The sequence below is a fragment of the Corvus kubaryi genome, unplaced genomic scaffold, assembly GCF_017639235.1.
Source record: "Corvus kubaryi isolate FWS band 111438036 unplaced genomic scaffold, C.kubaryi_AGA036_p1.0 37395, whole genome shotgun sequence".
NCBI classification, from domain to species: domain Eukaryota; kingdom Metazoa; phylum Chordata; class Aves; order Passeriformes; family Corvidae; genus Corvus; species Corvus kubaryi.
The window spans coordinates 5,400,549-5,422,853 of record NW_024581134.1 but is presented as its reverse complement, the minus strand read 5'-3'; the positions used below and the strand labels follow the sequence as shown (position 1 = coordinate 5,422,853).

Genomic DNA, 22,305 nt, shown 5'->3' with positions numbered 1-22,305 from the left:
AGTTTACTTTTCTAATTTCATTTTTCCAACAATTCTGAAGAAAAACATTAGAAACTGTCCACATGAGTACAACTGGCTGAAGAGAGGTTTTAAATGTGCAAATAATTTCAAATAAGCTGATTTAAAGCAACCGATATTTGAAAATTAGGGATTGCTCTCTTTTACAGTAGTTGCTTTCACCCTGTAAATTCAATTATTGTTATTAATACTCTGTAGACTTTGGTAAGAGCATTATTCCTAAGTGAGACAATTCCAACGATGACTAAACCACACTTACCAGAATTCCACTGACCAGAGCCACTTCAAACATTGTAGGTCCCAGATTAAACACCAAAGCACTAAGAACAAAACTGATGCCCCTTGTGCCTCTGTCAATGGTTTTTGACAGTGCTCCTGTTTGCCTGCTTAGATGGAAGGCCAGATCGAGGTTGTGAAGGTGCAGGAAAACATTCTTGGCTATCCTCCTGATTGAATTTTGAGCTACTTTCCCAAATACTGCATTTCTCGCTTCATTAAATAACGCTGCCCCAGCTCTTGAGATACCATCTAAAAAGGGATGAAAAAGTTTACAAAATGAAAATAATTATATTTTCAACTTCCCCTCATGCATGAAATTACACTAGACTCATTCTTTATATATTTTCAACAATTTTAGTTCAAAGGTAATTTATACTTAATTGGCCCAAGCTTTATGCAATTTTTCATTTATAAACCATTGTGCATGCATTTAAATCAGTTTCTTTTGCAGCTGGTTATAAGAAAGGGCAGGATTTATAATCAAGAATAATTTCTATAAGCATTATTTCATTTTTTAATTGGAATACCAGAAGCAAGGTCAGAGAATATTGGGAACAGACATCACCACAGTAACTGTGAAATAGTTACAACACTCTGAGGGCTGGAGCCCCTCTGCTCTGGGGGCAGGCTGGGAGAGCTGGGGGTGTTCACCTGGAGAAGAGAAGGCTCCAGGCAAACCTTAGAGCCCCTTCCAGTGCCTAAAGGGGCTCCAGGAGAGCTGGACAGGGACTGGGGACAAGGCATGGAGGGACAGGACACAGGGAATGGCTTCCCAGTGCCAGAGGGCAGGGCTGGATGGGAGATTGGGAGGGAATTGTTCCCTGGGAGGGTGGGGAGGCCCTGGCACAGGGTGCCCAGAGCAGCTGGGGCTGCCCCTGGATCCCTGGCAGTGCCCAAGGCCAGGTTGGACGGGGCTTGGAGCTCCCTGGGAGAGTGGAAGGTGTCCCTGCCCATGGATGACCTTTGAGGTCCCTTCCAGCCCAAACCACTCCATAATTCTGTGATTCACAACCAGCTGTGATGCTCAGCAGTGCAATGGTCAGGGGCTCTGCTGAGCCCCTCCCTCACTGCAGACCCTTAACTCCCATCCCCAGTTTGGGAATACACTCACAGCCCACGAGAACAGCAGTTGCCAGGGTAGCCACAGTGCTTGGGGCATCGCCGAGGTTGAGCACGTTCCCAGACACCTGGTTGAGGTTGTCCACTGCATATTTAAACATGAAGGGAACCAGTATATTCATGGCCTGAAAGCAGGAGCACACCAATTAGACCACTTGCATTAAAACAACTATTTATGCCTTCTATGGAGCATACTATTTTTTCTGAGATTGCTCTAGTGTTATATTTAGTCCTTAAGTACTTAGTGCAGGTGAGTTGGCTCTTTATTTCAAGCACAATGTTCTCCACTATTAAATCTTCGCTGCTGGGACTGCAGGGTTACTTTGTCTCTCTCATTTTAAATATGGATTAAATATGTCTCCTCTTAAATACGGATTTCTATCCTCAACAAACTGCACACTGCAAAGGCCCTGGAAGTGAGGCTGAGCTCTCAGGACAGCATGAGAGCCCAGGAAATGAATCAAGCAGCAGCCACTGCATGACACACACAGTGCTACTAAATTATGTCCTCATTTGGAGCTGCTTGCTCTTTGTGATGCTGACAATATTCAGTGTGAAGCAGCACTGTTACACAGGAAACCCCTCACCCACACATGGCTAACACGGCATCACTGGGATGGATTAAACCAAAGCTCCTGGGAAGTCAAAGAAAATAAGCTGACCCCTCCTTTGTCTCTGTTAATACTCCCCTAAAATTTAAATAATGCTTCCCATTTACAACATCACTCTAAACTTTAACTTGGTATCTATTAACCCTGGGGTTTGGCACAACAGCACAGAAGACTTTATAGTCTACAAGACACTACAAATGGACTTTAAAAATACGAGTTTTCAAACAAAAAGTCACATCCACCACCTACCACCCAGTGGGTCACTGCACACTCCTCTAAGAGCAGCAAACCCCAGATCCATCTCCTCTAACAGTGGTGGCCCCTCAGGATGAGAAACCCCAAACAAATGGAGATGTAAACACACCAACTTCAGCAGTTTTTTATTTGCACAACCGTAGCACAAGAAAATACCGAAAATCTTACAGAAAACATAACATTCCTAAGTCTTGTTAATGTGCCTTTGTTACATTGCGCATTTATACCAACAAGAAAGGCAATTTACAGACAAACTTCATATAATTAATAGAATTTCTTAATTCAAACTGCTCTTAACTGTTAAGATTTGAAAATATGGACACAACTTTTTTAGCAGTTGAACAAATATGTGATGACCTATAATGTTACATTCACAGCAGATGTTAAAATACTTCACAGCGAGTTGACTTTGCTTAAAGTTGGCCTCATTTTTTTAAAGAATTTGGAAAAAACTTGTGGGTAGATGACAAATTATTGCACATGAGAAGAAACAAAAAACAGAAACCAGATTGATACAGATATTTCAGCTCTCACCACCAAATGTTTTGGATACCCACTTAGATCTCAATTGTATTTAGGGACATCTGTCAGAGCTGAAAGCCCAGGGAAAAAACTGTAAATTAACTGGATAAAACTAGATTTTGAGAGCAAAAAGTGATAAATTCATTCTTAAGTTCAAATTCAAGGGGGAAGACAGACTTCCAGAAATTCTAATGACTGTCCCAATATCCAATATTCCCAGTTTTACAAATTATGGCAAATAGTGGAAGGTACGAAGTTCACCAAGCAGAGTAATTGGAGCTTTGAAAATATTTTTGTAAACTATAGATTTAAAGAAAGAAATGTAAATTAATTTTTTGAATCTGTGCTGTGAATTTTTTCAGACAGTGTTTTAGGCTAAAGATTTAAATGCAAATGAGGAAGGGATCCATTTTCTCCTCTTCTCCCATGTCTCCCCTGTGAAATACATTATAAAAAACACCTCAAAATTCTCAACACAGCCTAATTTAAATAACTCCTGAGAGGAGATACATGAGATCTGAAGGCACCTGGGTGAGGTTAGTGCTCGTTTGTTAGTGACTAAGAAAACAGCTGAAGATCAGGTCCTACTTCAAACACATTCCTCTGGAACTTGTCCAGCGCAGCCTGAGAGTCCCTCAGCCGCAGCTCCCCTTTTAACAGATGGGAATTGTGGAAATCTCAAATCCCTCTCCCTTCCCCAGTACAACCAAACAACCGCACTTTGCCTTCAGAGTTACTGAAACTCGATTTTGGGGTGGCATTTTGTTCTTAAAAAAGATGAATCTACTGCCATGTGTGTTCCAGTGACAACCAACATGACAAAGTGCAGGTTTTCCTGGGAGAGACCTCTCAGGGGAAAATAAGAATATTGTAATGCAGATGGTCTTGATTTGCTGCAGATTCTCACAAATCTCTCTGCAGGGATTTTATTTCTCACTAGACTGTGCTACACTACAGGTAGTTTTGAAATAGAACTACAGATATATTTAAAGTCCATTTAAAGAAAAGAGATGGATTCTTTAAATTGCTGTTCTCCACTCACAATTAATTTAACTGGTAACAGCCTACAATTTTGCAGAAATGTCTTCTTTTACATCAATATAATTCTTCCCAATAGAGTTTTAAATGAAATTTAAAGCCTGGTCTTAGGTTATAGTTGTTCTGACTCCTTGAGGGTAAAGCTTGAACAAGAACAAGGCAGCATGGTATTGCATTTCATTAGCAATCAAGACAGTCTGCTTTCCAGTAATTTAAAAAGAAAAAAGTTAATCTTACAAAGTTTATAGCAAGAGATGAGAGGCCATTACTAGAAACAGGCCTTTCCTACTCAATTTGTTAAATCAATGAGATCACGCTCATAGTAATGGAAACAAAATTTCACCCTTCTGCATAAATTCAGTTCTCTCGTCGTATTTGCTGGCACAGAACAAAAAGCTTTAAGCACACCTTGGTAGACCATGAAAATCTACCATGAAACACAATTGTCTTACACAATATATCTATACAGGCTTCCCTCCTCTGCCTAATGCCTGAAAGCTTGATAACAATTCCCATTAAAAAGACTCTTTTAATATGAATTTGTACATTTTCTATTTCTGCGTTTGAATTAATAGCTTATCCTTGCCTGGATTTATTGGAAAGCAAACACAGCACCCATGAAGTCATCCCAACTCAATTGCTCACATTTAACAGCAGGTTGCCCTGGAATGAATCATGATTAAATGAGTTTAAACTTTTTTTTTAATGACTGCACTGTTTTAAGCTGACAGTGCAACATCATCTTTATTCCCCCGTGGGACTACATCACTTGTAAGGCAAACAGCCTTATCTTTCATTTTGCTCTTCCCAGCATTTTTTGTTTAATAAAGATGATGGATTAATGACAGGCTGAGCCCCAACAAGATAAAACTAGTCCACAGTGAACTGTTCTTTTGCCAATAATTCACTGAGAAACGTTGGCATGAAGATGACTGAATTTATCTCCAGACCAATGTAAACATACACATCCAACAGCTCCATTTGTGGAGTTACACACAGAAATCCCCATCCCTTGTGGAGGCAAGACTGCTAAAGAAGCTCCAAAATGTGGTCCAGATGAGGGAAGAAGCACCTGGCTTCATGCCTTCTTCAAATTTAATGATGACCTGAACTACACTTTTTCCAGTAAGAAAAAAACCCAAACCGATTTTAAATACTTTTCACCTGAAACTCCTCGAAAAGCCAACGATTTCTAAAGGTTTATTGCAATTATCTAACTCCATCTGAGCCCCCAGAAAGAGCTCAAACACCATGATCACAGGTACATGCTTCAGTGATCAGATAGATGTCGTTATCTTTGCATGCAGGCGGAATTTGCAATTCAACCCTTGTGTCCTGCCTCCTTAGCCAAACCATTCCTGCTCTGAAACTTAGGGAATTAGCAGTCAGTAGAAATGCAGAGAGTCTGAAAGAATTCTTTGGCTCATGAATAACACATGCCTGGTCTCTGACCAGGAGGCCAAAACCCATTCCAGGCTGACAGAGGTGACAAGTGATTTTGTCATATTCATGTATTTAATCCAGCTCCTCAGAAGCCTGAGCACTTTTTTCCTTGTGCCACAGAAGAAAAAGGGAAGAAAGAGAAAAGTAAGGAAGCATTTGCTATACATACACCAATAGAGAAGCCAAAAAATGTGGGGAGAACATGGAAAAAGAAAAACCAGATATGCAGAACCTGAGCACGCTGATCTATGTGTCTGAAAACACAGATAATGCTCTGGGTACTCCTCTCACCTGCCTTCCTCTTGCATCTTTCAGATCGTGTACACATGTCTAGATGGGCTATAAATATTTAAGGTAAAAATTTAAAGTGTGCCATAATAATACAACAAATCTTGCAAGGAAGAAAAGACCTTACTAGCCCCGGAGCAGACTCCATCCTGTCATAAAAAGCCATACTAACAGCTCGCTTTGAAGGCTCACAATACCACTGGCAGTTATGTGGAGACAAAAAGGAACCAAAAATCACAATAATTTGTTCAATGACAGGCAACTGGGCCCCACAAAAGGAGTCAAGACAGATTGTAACTGCAGGCTCTTCAGTATCTGCACACAAACTGGCTTTTGTTTTGAAAGTGAATTTTACTGAACTGGAAGATTTAAAGAGACAAATTATTTCTCGAGCAGGATAAGGAGAAATGATCTCCAGCTGTTTTGTGGGTAAGTAACCAAAAGCTGGGTGTGTGTTCCTTATATTTATCCCCTGTGGCTGAGAATTTCATAACCTATCTGTCCTCTGTGATTCCTTGGAGTTTTCACAGAATAAAACTGAAGCCACCCTACAGCCTCTGTATTTTAACTGGAAACCTAACTTTGTAAATTCAGAGGTATAAAACCTGAAATTTTTTTGTCAAACTCAGAAGAAGTTGGCCAAAAGTCTTACAGAAGTGTTTCTTTTGGGGGAAGGTGACTTGTAGCAGCCATCATGACCATACAGTTCTCTGGGCAAACCCCCTCAGAACGAGGGGCCTTCAGACAAAATCCACAATAAGGATGTAAATCCTTCAGACAGAATTCCCTTTGTTCCATAGTGTACAAAGAAATCAGGCCAGGTCTGCAGTGAGGAGAAAAACATGCTGGTGTTCCTGTGCTGACACAATCATATAGCAGGAAAACTTTAACAAACAGCTTGTGTGGTCTGTGGAGTACATTGTAATTAACCTCACAAGCAGCTAGAACAAAGGGTTCCCAAATGGAATAATGAGGAAACCACACAGAATTACACATGGTCCAGGAAAGATACAGGTAAACTACTTTGTACTTCATTTTCTCCAGGACAAAGTGACCTTTCTTTGCTCTGGAAGAGAAGCAGATATTCAAGGCTCAAAGATACGACAGACTTACTACAGCTCTGGAATAAACTATTGCACATCAGTTATGTCACAATGACACACACACACTTAGTATATGTAAAGTATGAAGCAATTCAAGAAAAGTTCTTCCCACAAAGGAAGAGTGAGCACAGTTCTTGAGATGAGGGGAAACTCCTTAATTTGCAGTTATCCAACACAGCTTTGTAATGACAGAACAAAACAAAGAACAGTAGCAAAGGATAGCTAGGAGACAGCCATGAAATTTTTCACGCCTGCCAGTTATAATATGTATTTCCCATAGAGAGCCTGCTGTGTGTTTTTCCAATGAAATCCTTGTTTGCCAAAGCAAACATTCTCACAAAACACTTCTGCTTTAACAAGCATCTCCTAAAACTTGGGCAAAGCTCAACAGGTTTTCTGCTTTTCTTCTGGGAGTCTGCTTAGGACATCAGGGCTTCTGGGCTGCCTTGTACAAATCTGAAGTGGGAAACTTAAGAGAGCACTTAAGAGATCCAAACACTCAGTCAGTTCCCCAAAGAGCAGTTAAATGATTTTCTGATGGGGAAAACATCTCTCTCTCCCAGTAGAAATACAATAGCTCTTTTTTACACCAAATACAGAGCTGTTTGCAAGAGTCAGGCATCCTGGTCATCAATTTTGTTTTTCTAACATCCCAGAAAGCTGCTTGAAACATTAATAAGACTTCCTAAAGGCAAGGTACAGTGCTGCCACATGCAGGATTAGAGGCTGGATTCACATTCTCCATCATATTCATATAACACTGCAAATTAGGGACTAGAGAAGTGGGGAGAAGAAAAGAAAAAAATACTTCACACATTTAAATATTATCCTCAGATTATTATGATTAACATTACTATTAAGAGTCTTTAAAAAGGAAGTGAGTTAGAATAATTTTCATATCTACCTGGTAGATCTACATCACAAAACCTCAAGGCATCTGCATTTTGAGCAGAGCTTCCCCCAGAGTTTTAAAATGCAGTGGAAAGCATTGCTGTATATTTTGCCCAGGCACACAAAAAGGGGGGGAAGCTCGCTTGCACAGTCCAGCCATATTCTGCATGTCATCACCTGCATTATCAGCAACATCCTGAACTGCAGCACAACCCAAATATCTACTGGAGACAGTACCCACGAGTACCTGAAAGATAAAAAGCTCTTGAGAAAGCACTGTAGACCAGCAATTCCTCTTCAGCTCACATAAATGAGCACATTTCTCTCCCAAGCACTCTTTTAACACCTACACAGCTGAAATTTGTCTCTTCTCTCTTTTCATATCATGGCAATGGTGCTGAGTGCTAATATTAGCTTTATGTTTGGTAAAAATTGCTGTACTTAAAAGCAACCCAGTTGAGCTGTATGTCTCAATGGAATTCACAAAACTTCCTCCCAGTATTTTGCAATGAAATTATTTTTTTTTTTAAAGCACAAGGAAGTTAACATTTGCTCTTCTGAACTATTTCTACAAGGTTTGCACAGGATTTGAATTATATCCCCCATTCATCTGAAGAACACTTTTGCATGCTAAATTCTTTGAAAGAACAAATAAACACTAATTTCGTTGCAGGTAAGAATATAGAAGATCCTTTTACACAATGAAGTAAAGAGCAATCCTCCATTTCACAATCAAAGACTATAGGAAAAATCATTTGAATGAAAGCAGGGTTCTTAAATACAAAAAGTTATACAGCTTCTCTCATATTAGGACACCAGAGAAGTCCCTGAAACAATGAATTCCTCTGTCACCTCATAGAGAAATTATCAACAGACCGGAGCTCAAATCCTTTCCACAGCACAGCAAGAGCTGTGAGTAGGCACCACCACATTGCTCAAGTTCAGGGTTGAGAATGGACACAGAGCCTTGAAGAAATCCTATCTGACAGCACCACACAAGAAGAGAACAACCTTTAACTCCCATTTCCTGTAATTTCTGAGGTAAATAATTAACCAGCAATGGAAAATCCTGGGCTAAACTAATGGGAGCAAGGGAAATAAAAATTCTGGTTGTCATCATTATCTCCCTAAACATGCACACGTGTACTACCTGCAGATACACCCTGTTCCAAAATCCAAGCTCTTATTTCTGATACATGCCCCTGGTACAAAACCCAGACATCTTAAGAGCGTAAAAGCCCTTGAACACTAGAAAAGAAAATTATTCCTTGTACAGCTGAACAGTAACTGTGACACTACAACGAGGTGTCTGTTCTTACCTTGGCACTTGCCAGAAAGCCCAGGGATATGGCAACCCTGGCCCGTAGGTCTGGCCTGTCTTTGGGCCACACATAGGACAGCATTGCCCGGATGATCTTCTTGGCATCGATCTCCTTCAGCTGTCGGAAAGAGCGAACAAAGGCACTGCTTTATAAAGAGACCTTGGGAAGTAAAATAACTGTATAAGTAAGAATGAATTTTATACATTTGGATCACTTCTGTATTTTCTTTGATAGGAAACAGACACTTGACAATGTCTGAGACTAGGACTGCTATTAACATTTCAAGCTGTAAGTTTTTAGGTTTATATCCATGACATGCTGTTAAAGCTGTTCCATGTTCTCCAGAGTGCAAGTTTGGCTGGCTGCAACTGGAACATAGAGAAAGCCACAACTCCCCACCTTGACATACTTCACAGAACAAATAAACTGACCCTTCTTTTTTATCTCCTCAAGATTGCTGTACAAAATTCAATGGCTTGGTACTTCCTTTTTGGAAGACGTTTTAAAATAGCTTAAAAACAACAAGAGAGAAAAGCAAAAAAAACCACCCCAAACTAACAAAAAAACTAAGGCAAGAAGGAAATCTGAAAGGTCCACAATAAACCTTAATAGCTTGGAGAACATTCCCTGATGTTAGATTATCAGGCTTCACAAGGCAGAAGATGTACATGGCTACATGCTGGCTTAACTGATTATATCAGTTTTAACTGAATTCTTAAAATAGGTTCTCCTCCAAATCTCATGTGCTCTAAGTAAGAGCACAATCCAGTTAACGAGAGACACATCTTGAAAAGCATTACTTTTTCTGTTTGGGTTTATTTAAAGTTTTGGTTTGGGATTCTTTTTCTGTTGCTGTTGTGTTTGGTTGCTGTATTTTTTTACAACAGTGTAGGTTCTATTTTCCAGCTGGACAGATGTCTATCACTGACACTTCTGATATATCCCACTGAACTCCCAAGCTAAATTATCTGCAGCCTAGACCACGTTTCCTAACGGAGAACAAGTGGATGTGCAGTAACACAGAGCACAAGTATCAACAACTCATTTCTCTATGTTGGCTACACTGGGGATTAACTTGAAAGACACGAGGGTTATCTAAGACAGAAGGGAGGGCAGCAAGGACAGCTAATCTCTCCATTTCAGGCAGTATTTTGTAGTGGGGAGGAGGGAGGGAAACAAAAAGTTAGTGCACACCTTTCAAAGATGACTCTTATGACAGAAGTCAGTAGAAAGAGGAAGTATTATAATAAATCTTACTGTTTGAGGATAAACCAAATTAGAAAAGAAATTCTCTGTTAAGGTCTGGGGTGAATAAGCAGTAAAGGAGAGGTCTGCTAAAAGGCAAAATTACTGAGGCAACCAGGGAAGCCAATCCTATAAATGTAAGCCTTTAAAAGCACCGGGAAATTCATCTCAGTTTTTCTAGTCACAGCTTCAAGCAAAACCAAGGCATTTTGTCACCAGCTGCAAATGTATTGGAACATCACACAGGATAAGCACATTTCAAATTACTTTTAAAAAATGGATATATGGAAGATCTGTAAGTGGAGAGAGGATGCAAAGGTGTCTCTGTTGTGTCCTACCCACTTGAGAGATGAGCTATCTGCTGCAGCATATACATTAATCTTTCCATTTGAGCCAAGGATATGCATAAAAAGCAGTTCAAACGCATGGAAAAATATCTTTGATCACCACTTACAGGTTAAAAGGAAGTTAAAAAAATTGGTACCACATTAACACAAAAGATACAAAAGTGCAATCAGAGGAGTTCTAATTATATGTTGCTATTGGCTAGGCAGACTTTGCACAGAAAAGCTATTAAAAGGAACAAAATATATTGGCTGCAAACAAGGAATCTATTTCCTTTTTTCATGGCTCTGAACAGTGACAGAAGTAAATCCATTTAGAAAAAAGTCAGAAGGCAGTCACTCATTTGCCAAAGGCCTTGCAAAGGAACAAGAAGAAATATCAAAGGATGCAAAATGCACACATATTACATCAAAGTTTACCATGAAATAAATGTTACTGTTGTACTGAAACATGAGTTAAAAATTGTTTAAATATGCAAGTGGCAACATTAAGAATTAAAATGAGCAATCTGTTCAATGGACTCAGGCCCTTTTTTGATTCTCTGAGGTACATAAAAAGGTTAAGAGATTAATTTATTTTACCTCCTTTTAAATGGCAGGAATGTTTTACATTTTCTTTCAAGGTCTGTTTCTACAGAAATGCAAGGAATGGAAGGAAAAATATTATAAATCTGATACAGCAGGGAGCAAAGAAGGAAAGCCTTTTCCTCTTTTTGAATGCAGCATGTTTTTAAAACACATTATGCAATACTGAAGATTATTTGGAAAAGAATGACCATTGACCAACTTTCTGTCCCCTCTACCCATCCCATCCAGGTTCTGAACCTTTTAAAATACCTAAAGAGGGGGGAAAAAAAGAAAGCCATCATTCCTCTTCACAATCTCCATGGTTACTGAGCACTTCGAGGCACTCATTGGGCTGACCCTGTCACTTGGTGGATAAAGCCTATGCCAGGATGATGAGCTGTTAGAAGAGGGATGCAAGAAAGTGGTAGTTTGACTTGCATTTAAGCTGTCACTGCTGATGAAGAAAGACCCAGCTCTGGCTCCCTGTGTGCTGCCTCAGGAGCTACCCTCAGGAAGCTCTATCAGCCTCTTTATTGTACCAGCACAAGGTTTTTACCCCTGCACGAGGTTATTCTCCCAACCACCACCAAAAACACCCCCAAAGCTGGTAAAGACCAGTACTGATTTCAGTACTCAGCACAGCAGCCACTGCTGTAAGCACAAGTTATTTTGGAATTTTAAAAAAGTCTAAGTTTCTCTAGCAGTTACATGTGAGATGAAGGTAATGTGCCCTTCATTCTGTGTTCATCCTTAGTATTCAGTTCTGTACCTGCTGAAGCTGCTATAAAAGGGGCAATTTAAAATGTCACTCCCAAAGTCAGAATGAACAGGCTGGTTTGTCAAAAAAAATCTGGAACAGAGAGAGGTGTAATAGAGCTGACAGGTATCTCACCTGCAGTTCTCCTAAAAGTATAATCCTAGGAGGAAAAAAATGTGGTAAATGGGGTGCCAGTGTTTTTATTTTTACACACATGAATACAAGTGCATGCTACATGAGATACAGGAACTGCACTTGGAACAGAGTATTTCCTTCAGTTTTGCTGAGAAATTCCTGGCAAACCCAATGTTACCCTGTTTTCTTCCACTCTTCACACGCTTCACCTCGTCCACAGCTGGCTCTTGCTGCTTTCTCCTGGACAGCTGGTATTTGTTTAGTTAGACAACAGACTTAACTGACCATGTCCTGTATTAACCACGTTATAGTTGCATTTATTGGAATGAAGAAGTTAAGGGATTGATTTATACAGGAATAGCTGCAAGTAGTGGCTGAAGAGAGAATGCCAATGAAATTTTACAGTGCCAGCAAACTGAAAAAAATATCATCTGGCATGAAAATTTTTGGATAACATATTGCTAGCGAGTTTCAGCATTAAGAAACATCCAACATCCCTTAAGGCTACTTGTGTTTTGGTAAACAGAACCTTCCATTTCCTTTCTGACCAGGGAAAACCCTGGAATCTAAATATGCGAAACAGAGAAGCAGAGACAGTTAGGTTTGAAGTCTGTTTCACCTAGAAAATCCCTGAAAAGAGCTGACACCTATTGCAAGGAGGGTCTTAAAATGAGTCTGAAGTTAATGTTACATGCAGAGCCAGTGGTACCACTGACTGGAGATGGCCAATTATTTTGTTTCCCCCTGTGCCTCATGCAGAAAAGATCACAGATGTTTGCTAAAACAAGCTGGCTACACCTCAGCTTATGAAATTCCCTCTTACTATAAAACATACACCTCTCCTCATTTCTGCCCATAGCACAAACAGGTTTGGATTCAATGAAGGAACAATTCTCAGATGAAAACTTGAAAGAAAATCTTAAATTTAACTCTTTGATTTCTTTACAATTGAGGCTGTAGGAGAGATACCCTCAGAACAGTTAAATCAGCAAAGCAGCCCTGAAAGACCTGGATTCTGAAAGTTCAGTTTGTCATCAATGTGGTCTTGACTCATTTTAGGGAAGATCCCACCCAAGTTTGAACAAGTTATAACCATTCACACAGAATGATTCTGCAAATATACAAAGCATCAGAAATAAGTGTGCCCAGGAAATGAGAAGATGGAAGTTCTGTAAACTCAAGAGCTTTGATTTGGCAATTTTAATCACACAGTTGATACTGTCCTGTTTTAACCAAAAGTTTGCCTCATTTTCTGATTGTAATCATTTGGTCTAATAAAAGATACTGCTTCTCCTTCATTAATTTAATGTGCTTCCTGAATAGAAATACAGCCAGAATATACCAGCTGCATTACCACTAATTCCACATAAAAATACACACAGTTTAACTGCTTTCTCCCCTCCCATTTCAAGTGTGATTTTACCAACTGATGCAAGAACCCAAGAGCTGATTTCTACTATCCTGTCTGTCAAGTCACAGAGAAGTATCAGTCACAAGATCAACAAATCAGTGAATTACAAGAGAACATATTTTCCATCAAAAGAATCTCACACAGGCCAATTTCAAAGGAGCGTGTAACAGTAACACAGTAAAAGTATTTTTAATAAAATAAATAAAGCCCTTCAACACCATTATTACAAACATTTGGTGATTTAAGAGCTACCAAGTCTACACTGACAATTAAACAGTATCTACTCTACTACAATATTCATATATCTACCAAGAGAATTTTGGACAAATTGTTGCTTGAGGTCTTCAGTTTTTAGGTTTAGTTTCTTTGGGGAACCTGAAAATATTTTTTATTTAAAAAGCAACATTAATTGAGCAAGTTTTACCCCTTCCTTTGGATCCGTGTGAAGCCCTCCACCAGCATGGCCGTGCCAACACATCCTCTTCTCTATCAGTTGCCACCTCGGCAGGATCTGTTTTAAAATGAAAAGTCAATTTGCAAGAACCTCAGGAAACAGGCACGTAAAAGCCAGCAGAAAGAAGAACTACCGGCCTGTTTTGCCTCCCTCATCGTCCAACAGTTTAAACTTGTTTTAATAAAAGATCTTACCTCCCTCTAAAAACCTTGCCTTGCTTAAGAAAACAATAATAAAAAAGGGATATAATCCTAGCAGCAAAGAGCATATTCCAAGCAGCCAGGAGGTAAAGATAACACATTGTTAAATATTGAAACTGAACCGAAGAACACAGAAAAAACTTGATGTTTTGGAGGATAACCATACTCAGGCACATTAATATGTGAAGTGAAACACATCTAAGCAGTAATACTCTCTCCCTGTATGTAAGAGTAACTTCACTTGAGGGCAAAATAAATAGATAAATCTGCTTCACATTTGTCTTTCCTACCAGGATGGGAATGGCCACAAGTCATCCCATTCCAGCGGCCCTGCTGCAATCCATGTACAGGGGCAGTTTGGAAAAGAACCTGCTTGTTAAAAACAAACGCTCGCTTCTCTTAGCATGTGGCCAAGATTCCCTGAGAAGATTTCTGAATTTATTTATGCATGTAGATGCATTAAAAAATAACAACTCACTACCACCAGGCATTTTTCCAAGTTCAAAGTGCCTGCCACAAACAATGGACCTGTTAAAGCTTTTCAAAAAAGAATCTGCTTTTTGTTTAAAAGATTTGCTACATGTTGACAATTTCCAGGTTCAAGTTATGTAAAAGCTCATTAGCAATCTTATTTTATGTATGTTGGTTGATAGCAGACCCCAGGGTTTCCCAAATCAAAATGTCACTTTGCACATTTTAAAGAAAAACATTATAAAAAAACCAATCTAAGTAGATTTCATGCTTTGAAGTCACAATGACCCTCAAAAGATTTTAGCTACTTAAATCAGTTATGAGTGGTTATTATTTTATAATTAAAAACAAAAAAGGAAAGCAAGACAAATACATTTCTTAGCTTCATTCAAACAAGTGTGTTACTCAGAAATCTGTCATATTATTCCAGGAACAGGAAAAATTGCATCTTCCCTATGTTTGCACTGGTTTAAGGCAAGCAGACCTCATAGGAGTAAGAGCCTGACATGCTGGCACCCAATGATGAAACTATTCTACAACCTAAGCAGAATTTTGAAGGAATAAAGCCCTACATATTGAAGGAAAACTCACAGTTTCCTACCTGGCTATTCCTTACCTGGGTATTTCCTGTCCCTAACAAATGAATCTAAATACCACCACGCAAATACTACACTTTTAAGAACTCTTTTTTGAAGTTATTGTATTATCATTAGTTTGCAGAGATTCCAAAAGAATTCTAGGGGCAGAAACATAAGTTGCCATTTAACTCCAGAATTGTGACTAGTGAAATTAAGAAAAAAAAAAAAAAGTAACAGCAGTCTAAACAGAAAGATGTTCCAGGGCTTAAGTGTTTTCTGACCTGCAAGTTGGAAGAACAACAATTTATACCAACCTCTGAATGCTCCAATAATGGCCTTGAATAATTCCCTCCCAGACTGTGCCATGATCTTTGCCTGCAGATTGGTGGAATCTACAGAATAGAACAGGAGGAAAAAAAAGAGAGAAATGAAAACAGAGTCATGTGGAACATGCACTTCACATTCAGAGAATATTCATCTAGTTTATGTAAACAAGCAGAACATGAAAAGAAGGCAGATGGCTTTGTTTTTTAACAAGTGACCACAGAAAAAGAAAATTGGTGGGGAGCAGCTGTAAAATAAATTACATTCACACATCAGAAATGCTCAGTGACAATGAACCTTTCCCTTCCCTGAGTCCCCACTCTCATCAGACTTTGTTTCTTCTGTACAACAAAAGCCCAGTTTTCCCTTTCCTCTCATTTTAATTTTCTCCCAGGTTGTCTTCTGAATTCTTTCAAATAGTCTTTTGTCCTGTTTTTCATCATGAAATGTTATTTTTATGCTTATAGGTTCTGCCATTCCCAATTCCTCTTAGCTCAGCTCATGCCATGCTTGTCTCCAGAAGGCAAATCAAAGCTACAGCTTTTGCCTGGGAAGCACTGGGACTTTGAGGAAGCAGAGCAGGGCTGGCAACAAGTTTTAGGTTATCAGGACACAATACATGCAATATTCACAGATCCCTCCATGCACCTTAACCTGTAATACACAGCTGGCACCAACTGTACCACGCTCTACACGTTACCCTGCAAAGCAATCCATATTCCTAAGTTTCCAAGGACCATTTCTTTTCCTCAGATGGACTGGCTGGCAGTGCTTCCCCATGGCAAAACACAGGGACCTCTCCTGGTCAGCAGTGATGGTGCCACATCAGCTCTGGCACATGCAATACTCAATCTTTCAGTGCTCTGTTACAATATTACCCATACACCTCACACTCTACAACAATCACCACCAAGAGTGAAAAGAGCCAAAGAGCTGCTCACCAGCCCACGGCAAAGGACAAACAGCAAAAAAAAGGAAAAAAAAAAAGAACTTGACCATAAAAAAGGGTAATTTTAACCTTGACAAACAGCAGCACCATCATATATTTTATACCTTGCCTTAAACATCCTTTTGCTCCTAAGACACATATCCCAAGTAATAATTTCATGAGTCATTTCAAAGAAAATTAAAACCATTTCTCCACAAGTCATCACATGGACCTGCTATTCCAAACATTTCCATTATATGACATTATAGAGAAAGAGAGAACATCATAATTATAGATTTTGCATTTAGTAGAGCTAACTGGCCTCAGTGAACCATCCTGATACTTCCAACACCTGGGTTAAACAAAGGAGTTGCATTTCTAAAGCACTTCCTTGTAGATGCACTCATGACTCGACAGCTTTGTGTCAGCACAGAGGATTCCAGCTAAAGCAAGACACTCTCCACAGGAATGATGAGAGTGTCATAAACAGAAAATATAATGGAAAAATTACGATGCTTCACCAGTTATCGGGAAGTAGCTAATTACTGTTTTCTGCAGTGTACCCACAGGACGTCATAAAAACATTTTCTTAAAAATTCATCTCTTTTGACCTCAAAGTTCTCAGAGCTCACTTCTGACTGAAATATGAGGCAGGCAAGATCACAGAAACAACTTCTACTGAAACACCAGCAGATTTGGTCTCAATTACTGCATTAGATAGATAGCCTGATCTCTCGACTGAAGCTATGAACTGTCATGGGGTTAAGACAGCAAAAAGATTTAAAGGTTTTGCACAAGATACACAGAAAAACTTGTTCTTATTTTCAGTCTTGAGCCTGGAAGACTCAATCCTCTCTCAAGCCCCTGCTAAAAAACAAATCTGAGCAAAGAAACAAACAGTTAAACAAGGTGAACAGCTTACTTCACTGATAATTCCTCTGACCATCACATTATTGACAGCAAAATTGCCCAAATGATATGGGCTGAAGCTTTCCCTGCCATTCTCCAAACATGCTGCAGGAAGACTTAGGACTCCACTTTCCCTCACTAGGGCTCCCAAGAGCTTTAAGACTACAAAGAAAAGCCATGCTTGAATCTAATCACAAAACATAAAAGAAGCAGGTTATTGCTTTAAAGAACCAGGAGCAAGTCCTGCTTATTTCAGAATTTAAGAAATAATGCAGGGAACTTGAATTCCGGCGTTTCATAACTCCTGAATGCCTGACTCTGCACCATTATGTTCTTTTAATGTATTTTTGGATATGATTCTATAAACTCTAAAGGATGAAACAGATGTCTAGTACTGATTGCACATAAAAGTCATGTTGCTGAAGTGTCATGACTGTGGGTAGTAGTTTAAATACTACAAATGCAAACAAACCACAGGGATTAAACACACTTGTGCAAGGTCAAACCCACACTTAGAAGCTTCTCTCTGAAATATATGTAGTGTTTCAGACATGCAGCACTCATCTCATGGGGATTTTTTTTTAAACTATCTGTAACAGAAAAGATAACTGAAGGTGGGATTCAAGTACCTGTGCAGCATTTAAGTCCCACAGTTAATCCTGCCGAGTTTACAAGGCAAGAAAATAAATGATGAATAGGAAAGAACGGAGGAAAACGAGAGAAAAAGGTGAAAATTTTCTGGTATAAAAATAGGCTAAACTGTCACCAGTGTGAACAATATAAACTTAACTGGAGTCATATTTAACAGTGGCCAATGTGTAATTTCTCTGGACACTTGGGTGGATGTGTACAGAGCAAAGGAAAGGACCTTAAAGCCCATCCAGTGCCAACCCCTGCCATGGGCAGGAACACCTTCCACTACACCAGGCTGCTCCAAGTCCCATCCAACCTGGCGCTGGACACTGCAAAGGAATGGGGCATCCCTCCTCACAGCAATTTTAGATGTCCATTTTTATAGGCAGACATATGGGATTACTGCTCTGCTCAGCAGCAATACCCCCTTTCTAAAGGGATTTTGAAAATTCAAGGAATTTCAAATACCCCATTACAAAGCAGGTATTTGCCAGTGAGGACTGCTGACTGCCTGAGACTGCTGATTAACAGCTCCTGGGCAGCAAGGTGTCCAACTGCACCTTCAGAGTCTAGAGAAGAGAATTTAGCAATGCACACAAACACATGAAATGTCTGGACAATAAACATCAGTGCAATTTTAAAGAACAGACCAGGCTTCAGGTGAAAATAAATAAATAAAAAAACCAAAGTAAAATATAAATAAATTTAATAAAAAATACCTGAAACTTCTCTTGCAACCCCTTCCAGAGCAAGGGATATTATTAAGTTATGCAGAAGGACAAGCTCTTTATCACTGGCAGCTGGAAGGGCATGATAATGGAAGGAAAAAGTCTCTATTTTGTACCGTTACAGTTACAATAATGTACACAGCCCAGCTTTCTACAACTGCCAAAGTTCTCCCTGAAAGAAACTCCTCAGTGTATTTCTTTGCTTATAAAGATTCCAAGCAAAATAAATATCCTTAGTTAAAGGCTGATCAACCCTTCCAGTCAAATGCTATTTTCTTTCCGTTTAGCTCATTTAAATTAATTTAACTAATTTTTAGATTAATTTAATTTCCATATTTAGATTGGATAGAATTTGCCATTGCTTTTATTTTGGATACAGACAAGCTTCTAAAAAAAAAAAAAAAGCAAAACAAAACAAAAAAACCCAACCCAAACCCACAAGCTTCCTAGAAAAAAAAAAAAACCAAAAGCAATTGTTCAGTTACTCATGAAAGTTTATCAAGCCAGCGTGCCAGTTCTCCACTCAGCAGAGATCCTAAATTCCAAACACAAGTTTTGACATGATGAACCCCTGCCTACTCCAACCACAGGAGAGTGAACTGAAGGAGCTGTGGTTATGGAAATACAAACTGATCTCAATATCAAAAAATGAAGCCTGATGACAGTTCCACAATATTTATGGTACCTGTTTTTCCCCTCCATAAATTTAGCTGTTTTCCTCTCCAGGATACAAATGTTACATGAGTTAGTATTCAGAAAAGCAAGACTCTAATCAAAACTACTGAAAAATAGAAGTGTGAGGGGAAAAAGAGATTTGAATCTGTAATGCAATAACACCCAAACAACTCTACTGTACTTGACTCTTGTGGTACTAAGTGCCATAGAAAATACATATCTATTCGAACACAAGCTCACAATTGTAAGCTTAGAAAACCTTAAAATGGATGTGAAACTATGAAGATGGGGGACCAAGTACCACACGGATGCAAAGCAGAGCAGGATGAAATGCAAGCCTTTGAAATTAACTTTTGCAAAAAGAATGGTTGGTAACTTTGCTCTTGTGCTCATTTTATCAGAGCTTATTCCTTCCTTCAATCCCATTTTTTCTCAGGAGTTAAGCTATGGCTGTACTGTTCACCAACTTGAGGTGTAACAGGCACAGCTCTTGACTGACTCAAGTTATGCTGTCACAAACCTCTGTTATTTGTGTAGTTACATCAGTTAAAGCAGAACTGCGGCTGTGGAGTTTACTCCCAAATGGGGTTTTACCCCAGCACTGACGAGCACTGGTGCAACCACGTCACAGTAGGTGTGTCCTCCTGGAAAGTCCCTACTAGTTAGGAACACTTTGGGGAAGACATGCCATTAAAGCCTGGTTGTGTCCTGCCAGTCTCCCATGCCGTGTGGGACTAAGAGGCTGGATCATGAGCATTTATTTCACATTTACAGCCCTTGGTTACATTCAACAAACCAGTGCAAAAGCTAACCCCTATGTGACACCTAGAACCCAGCAATGAAGGAAACAGAAGAGCTTTCCCCCACACTCCAATCTAAACACCAAGATGTGCCACCATGCAGGAGCCTGGGGGCTTTTACCACACCTTATTCCCACATGACTGTGAAATGGACCATGGCAATCAAGATTAAGTTGTTTTAAATGCAAACTCGGGTGTTTCTGAAATTTTTTCATCTACAGAACAGCTTCCAGAATGAGCCCATTAAAAATATCGACAGTCCTCATTAGTGTATGAGCATAGCAAAAATAATTAAATAACTGAACTAAACCAGGATGCACATATTTGCTCCCAGAAGATTTTTTTTTAATTGCTGGACTACCTAATTTATAATCATCAATGGCTAATCACTCTGGAATATAACCTGCTGAAGTGCCTAGCCAGCTTCTGACAGTCACTTCCACTAGTGCAGGCACAGTGTTTCTTGAACTGACTGAAAAATGGGAAGGAGAAAAAAGAGGAAACTGAAATTTCAGGACAACACTTCTTCCTCTATCAGCAAATTTAATTGTTTGAAAAATCATGTCCTAAAATTTTGAAGGGCATTATAACCAGCAAGTCCAGAACATTTAAGTTTGAGCCTCTTGAGTTTTTGCTTAATAAAATAAATGCTCATTCATTTCATGAATTCTAGTTTTCAGTCAAATAGAGCTTGATGCAAAAGTGAAAATTCATTACCAGACCATTAAAAAATGCATTCATTGACCACCTCCTAACACAAAAATGCCTAGAAACTAAAAAGTCAAAGAGATGAACACACATATATATATTCCACAGACTTAGTATTAGCTTTCTAGTTCAGAAAATCTAGTCCAAATCCACATTTAGTGACACGTGGCAATTAAAACTGATCAGCAGGGACTGGCATTTCTCACATGAAAATAAAATCATTCAAAAGGAAAACAGGAATATAATTAATACTTCTATTCATCACCATGATAACATTGCTGTTTGTTCCCTAACAGCTGAAATACATCTCCAGGAACACCAAACAATACTGAGTATTCAGGTATATTTTAATGTATGCAAATACATGGGTAAAATATTTGATCTGCATCGACTTTAGCACTCAGCCTCTTGCACAAGTTTCAAAATTAAAACCCCTCAAAATTTACCCTTTCAGTCCTGCTCATCTCATCTAACCAGTAATAAAATTGACTGCAGTCCCTGAGAGAATTCTGCCTGTCAGGAAAAACTAATCAAGGCGGGTGACAAAAGAAAGTTACTCATAAACAGCAGTGATCTGGGGGGGATAAAAAAGTTTATTATCAAACAGAATTACAAGCTGAGAGTTTATGAAAGTTCATTCCCTCAGTCTTTGGGATACACTTCCTTCAGCCACCTTGAAAAATGCACATGAACTACTGAAAGCCGGACTTAGTTTGAGATAATGTACTCAATACTTTACTTGCAATAAAAAGTAATTCACTGAAACATTACAGCCTTCCACAGCTGACAGAAAGCACTCCAACTCCCGTTCCGCACAAAGCGGCAGAACTAGCTGTCAGCACAAGTTACTCTCTATACACACACTCACCACACATCATGTTCAAAGACACTGAGGGGTTTAACGCTTGTGCCCAAAGAGACCCCACGACACCCCCGGGTCCCTCCGCACGGGAGCCCCCGCAGGGCTGACCGGCCTCCGGGAGCCCCCGGTCCCCCCTGCGTCCCCCGGGGCGGCAGGGGCTGATACCGGCACGGCAAGGGCGAACCGGGTGGTGCTCGCAGAGCCGGCGGAACAGCTTTGCGGGCACCGGCGCCTCTCAGCCCCTCACCGACCACCCCTCAACCCTCTCAGCTCCTGGCGCCCCCTCAGCCCCTCACCGCCTGCCCGCCCCGGCGCCCCCACGCACCTGTTCGCCCCCCGGAGCAGCTCGGGCCCGTCGCCGCCCGCTCCCCACCGTCCCCACGGAGAAGCAGGCGACGGCGGCGGCGGGCGGCGGACGCAGCAGGGCCAGGGCGAGCAGCAGCCGCCGCTTACGGCAGGCGGCAGCCACCAGGCCCCGCGGTGCCGCCAGCACCGCCATCTTGCGAGGGCCGGGGCGAACGGGATTGTGGGACGGCGGCGGACCCGCGGGAGGGGCGGGGCGGGGCGGGTGTGCCGCCCTCAGGCTGCCGTGGCGGGAAGCTGAGCTCAGTTGCCCTCACAGCCGCCGCCCTCACAGCCGCCGCCCTCACAGCCGCCGCCCTCACAGCCGCCGCCCTCACAGCCGCC

General features: G+C 40.3%; 1 protein-coding gene across 1 annotated transcript in view; it reads right to left on the bottom strand.

Moving 5' to 3' along the window:
- Nucleotides 1-22,144, bottom strand: part of ABCB7 (ATP binding cassette subfamily B member 7) — a 36,180-nt gene extending 14,036 nt beyond the window's left edge. Inside the window, exons 1-6 of the mRNA XM_042039896.1 lie at nt 21,944-22,144; nt 15,366-15,443; nt 13,773-13,859; nt 8,887-9,006; nt 1,409-1,541; nt 278-546 (exon numbers count right to left, since the gene is read on the bottom strand). Of these exons, the coding sequence (XP_041895830.1) occupies nt 278-546; nt 1,409-1,541; nt 8,887-9,006; nt 13,773-13,859; nt 15,366-15,443; nt 21,944-22,117 (861 nt within the window). The 5' untranslated portion in view covers nt 22,118-22,144. The remainder of the gene's footprint in view (nt 1-277; nt 547-1,408; nt 1,542-8,886; nt 9,007-13,772; nt 13,860-15,365; nt 15,444-21,943) is intronic.
- Between the last annotated feature and the right edge of the window lie 161 nt (nt 22,145-22,305).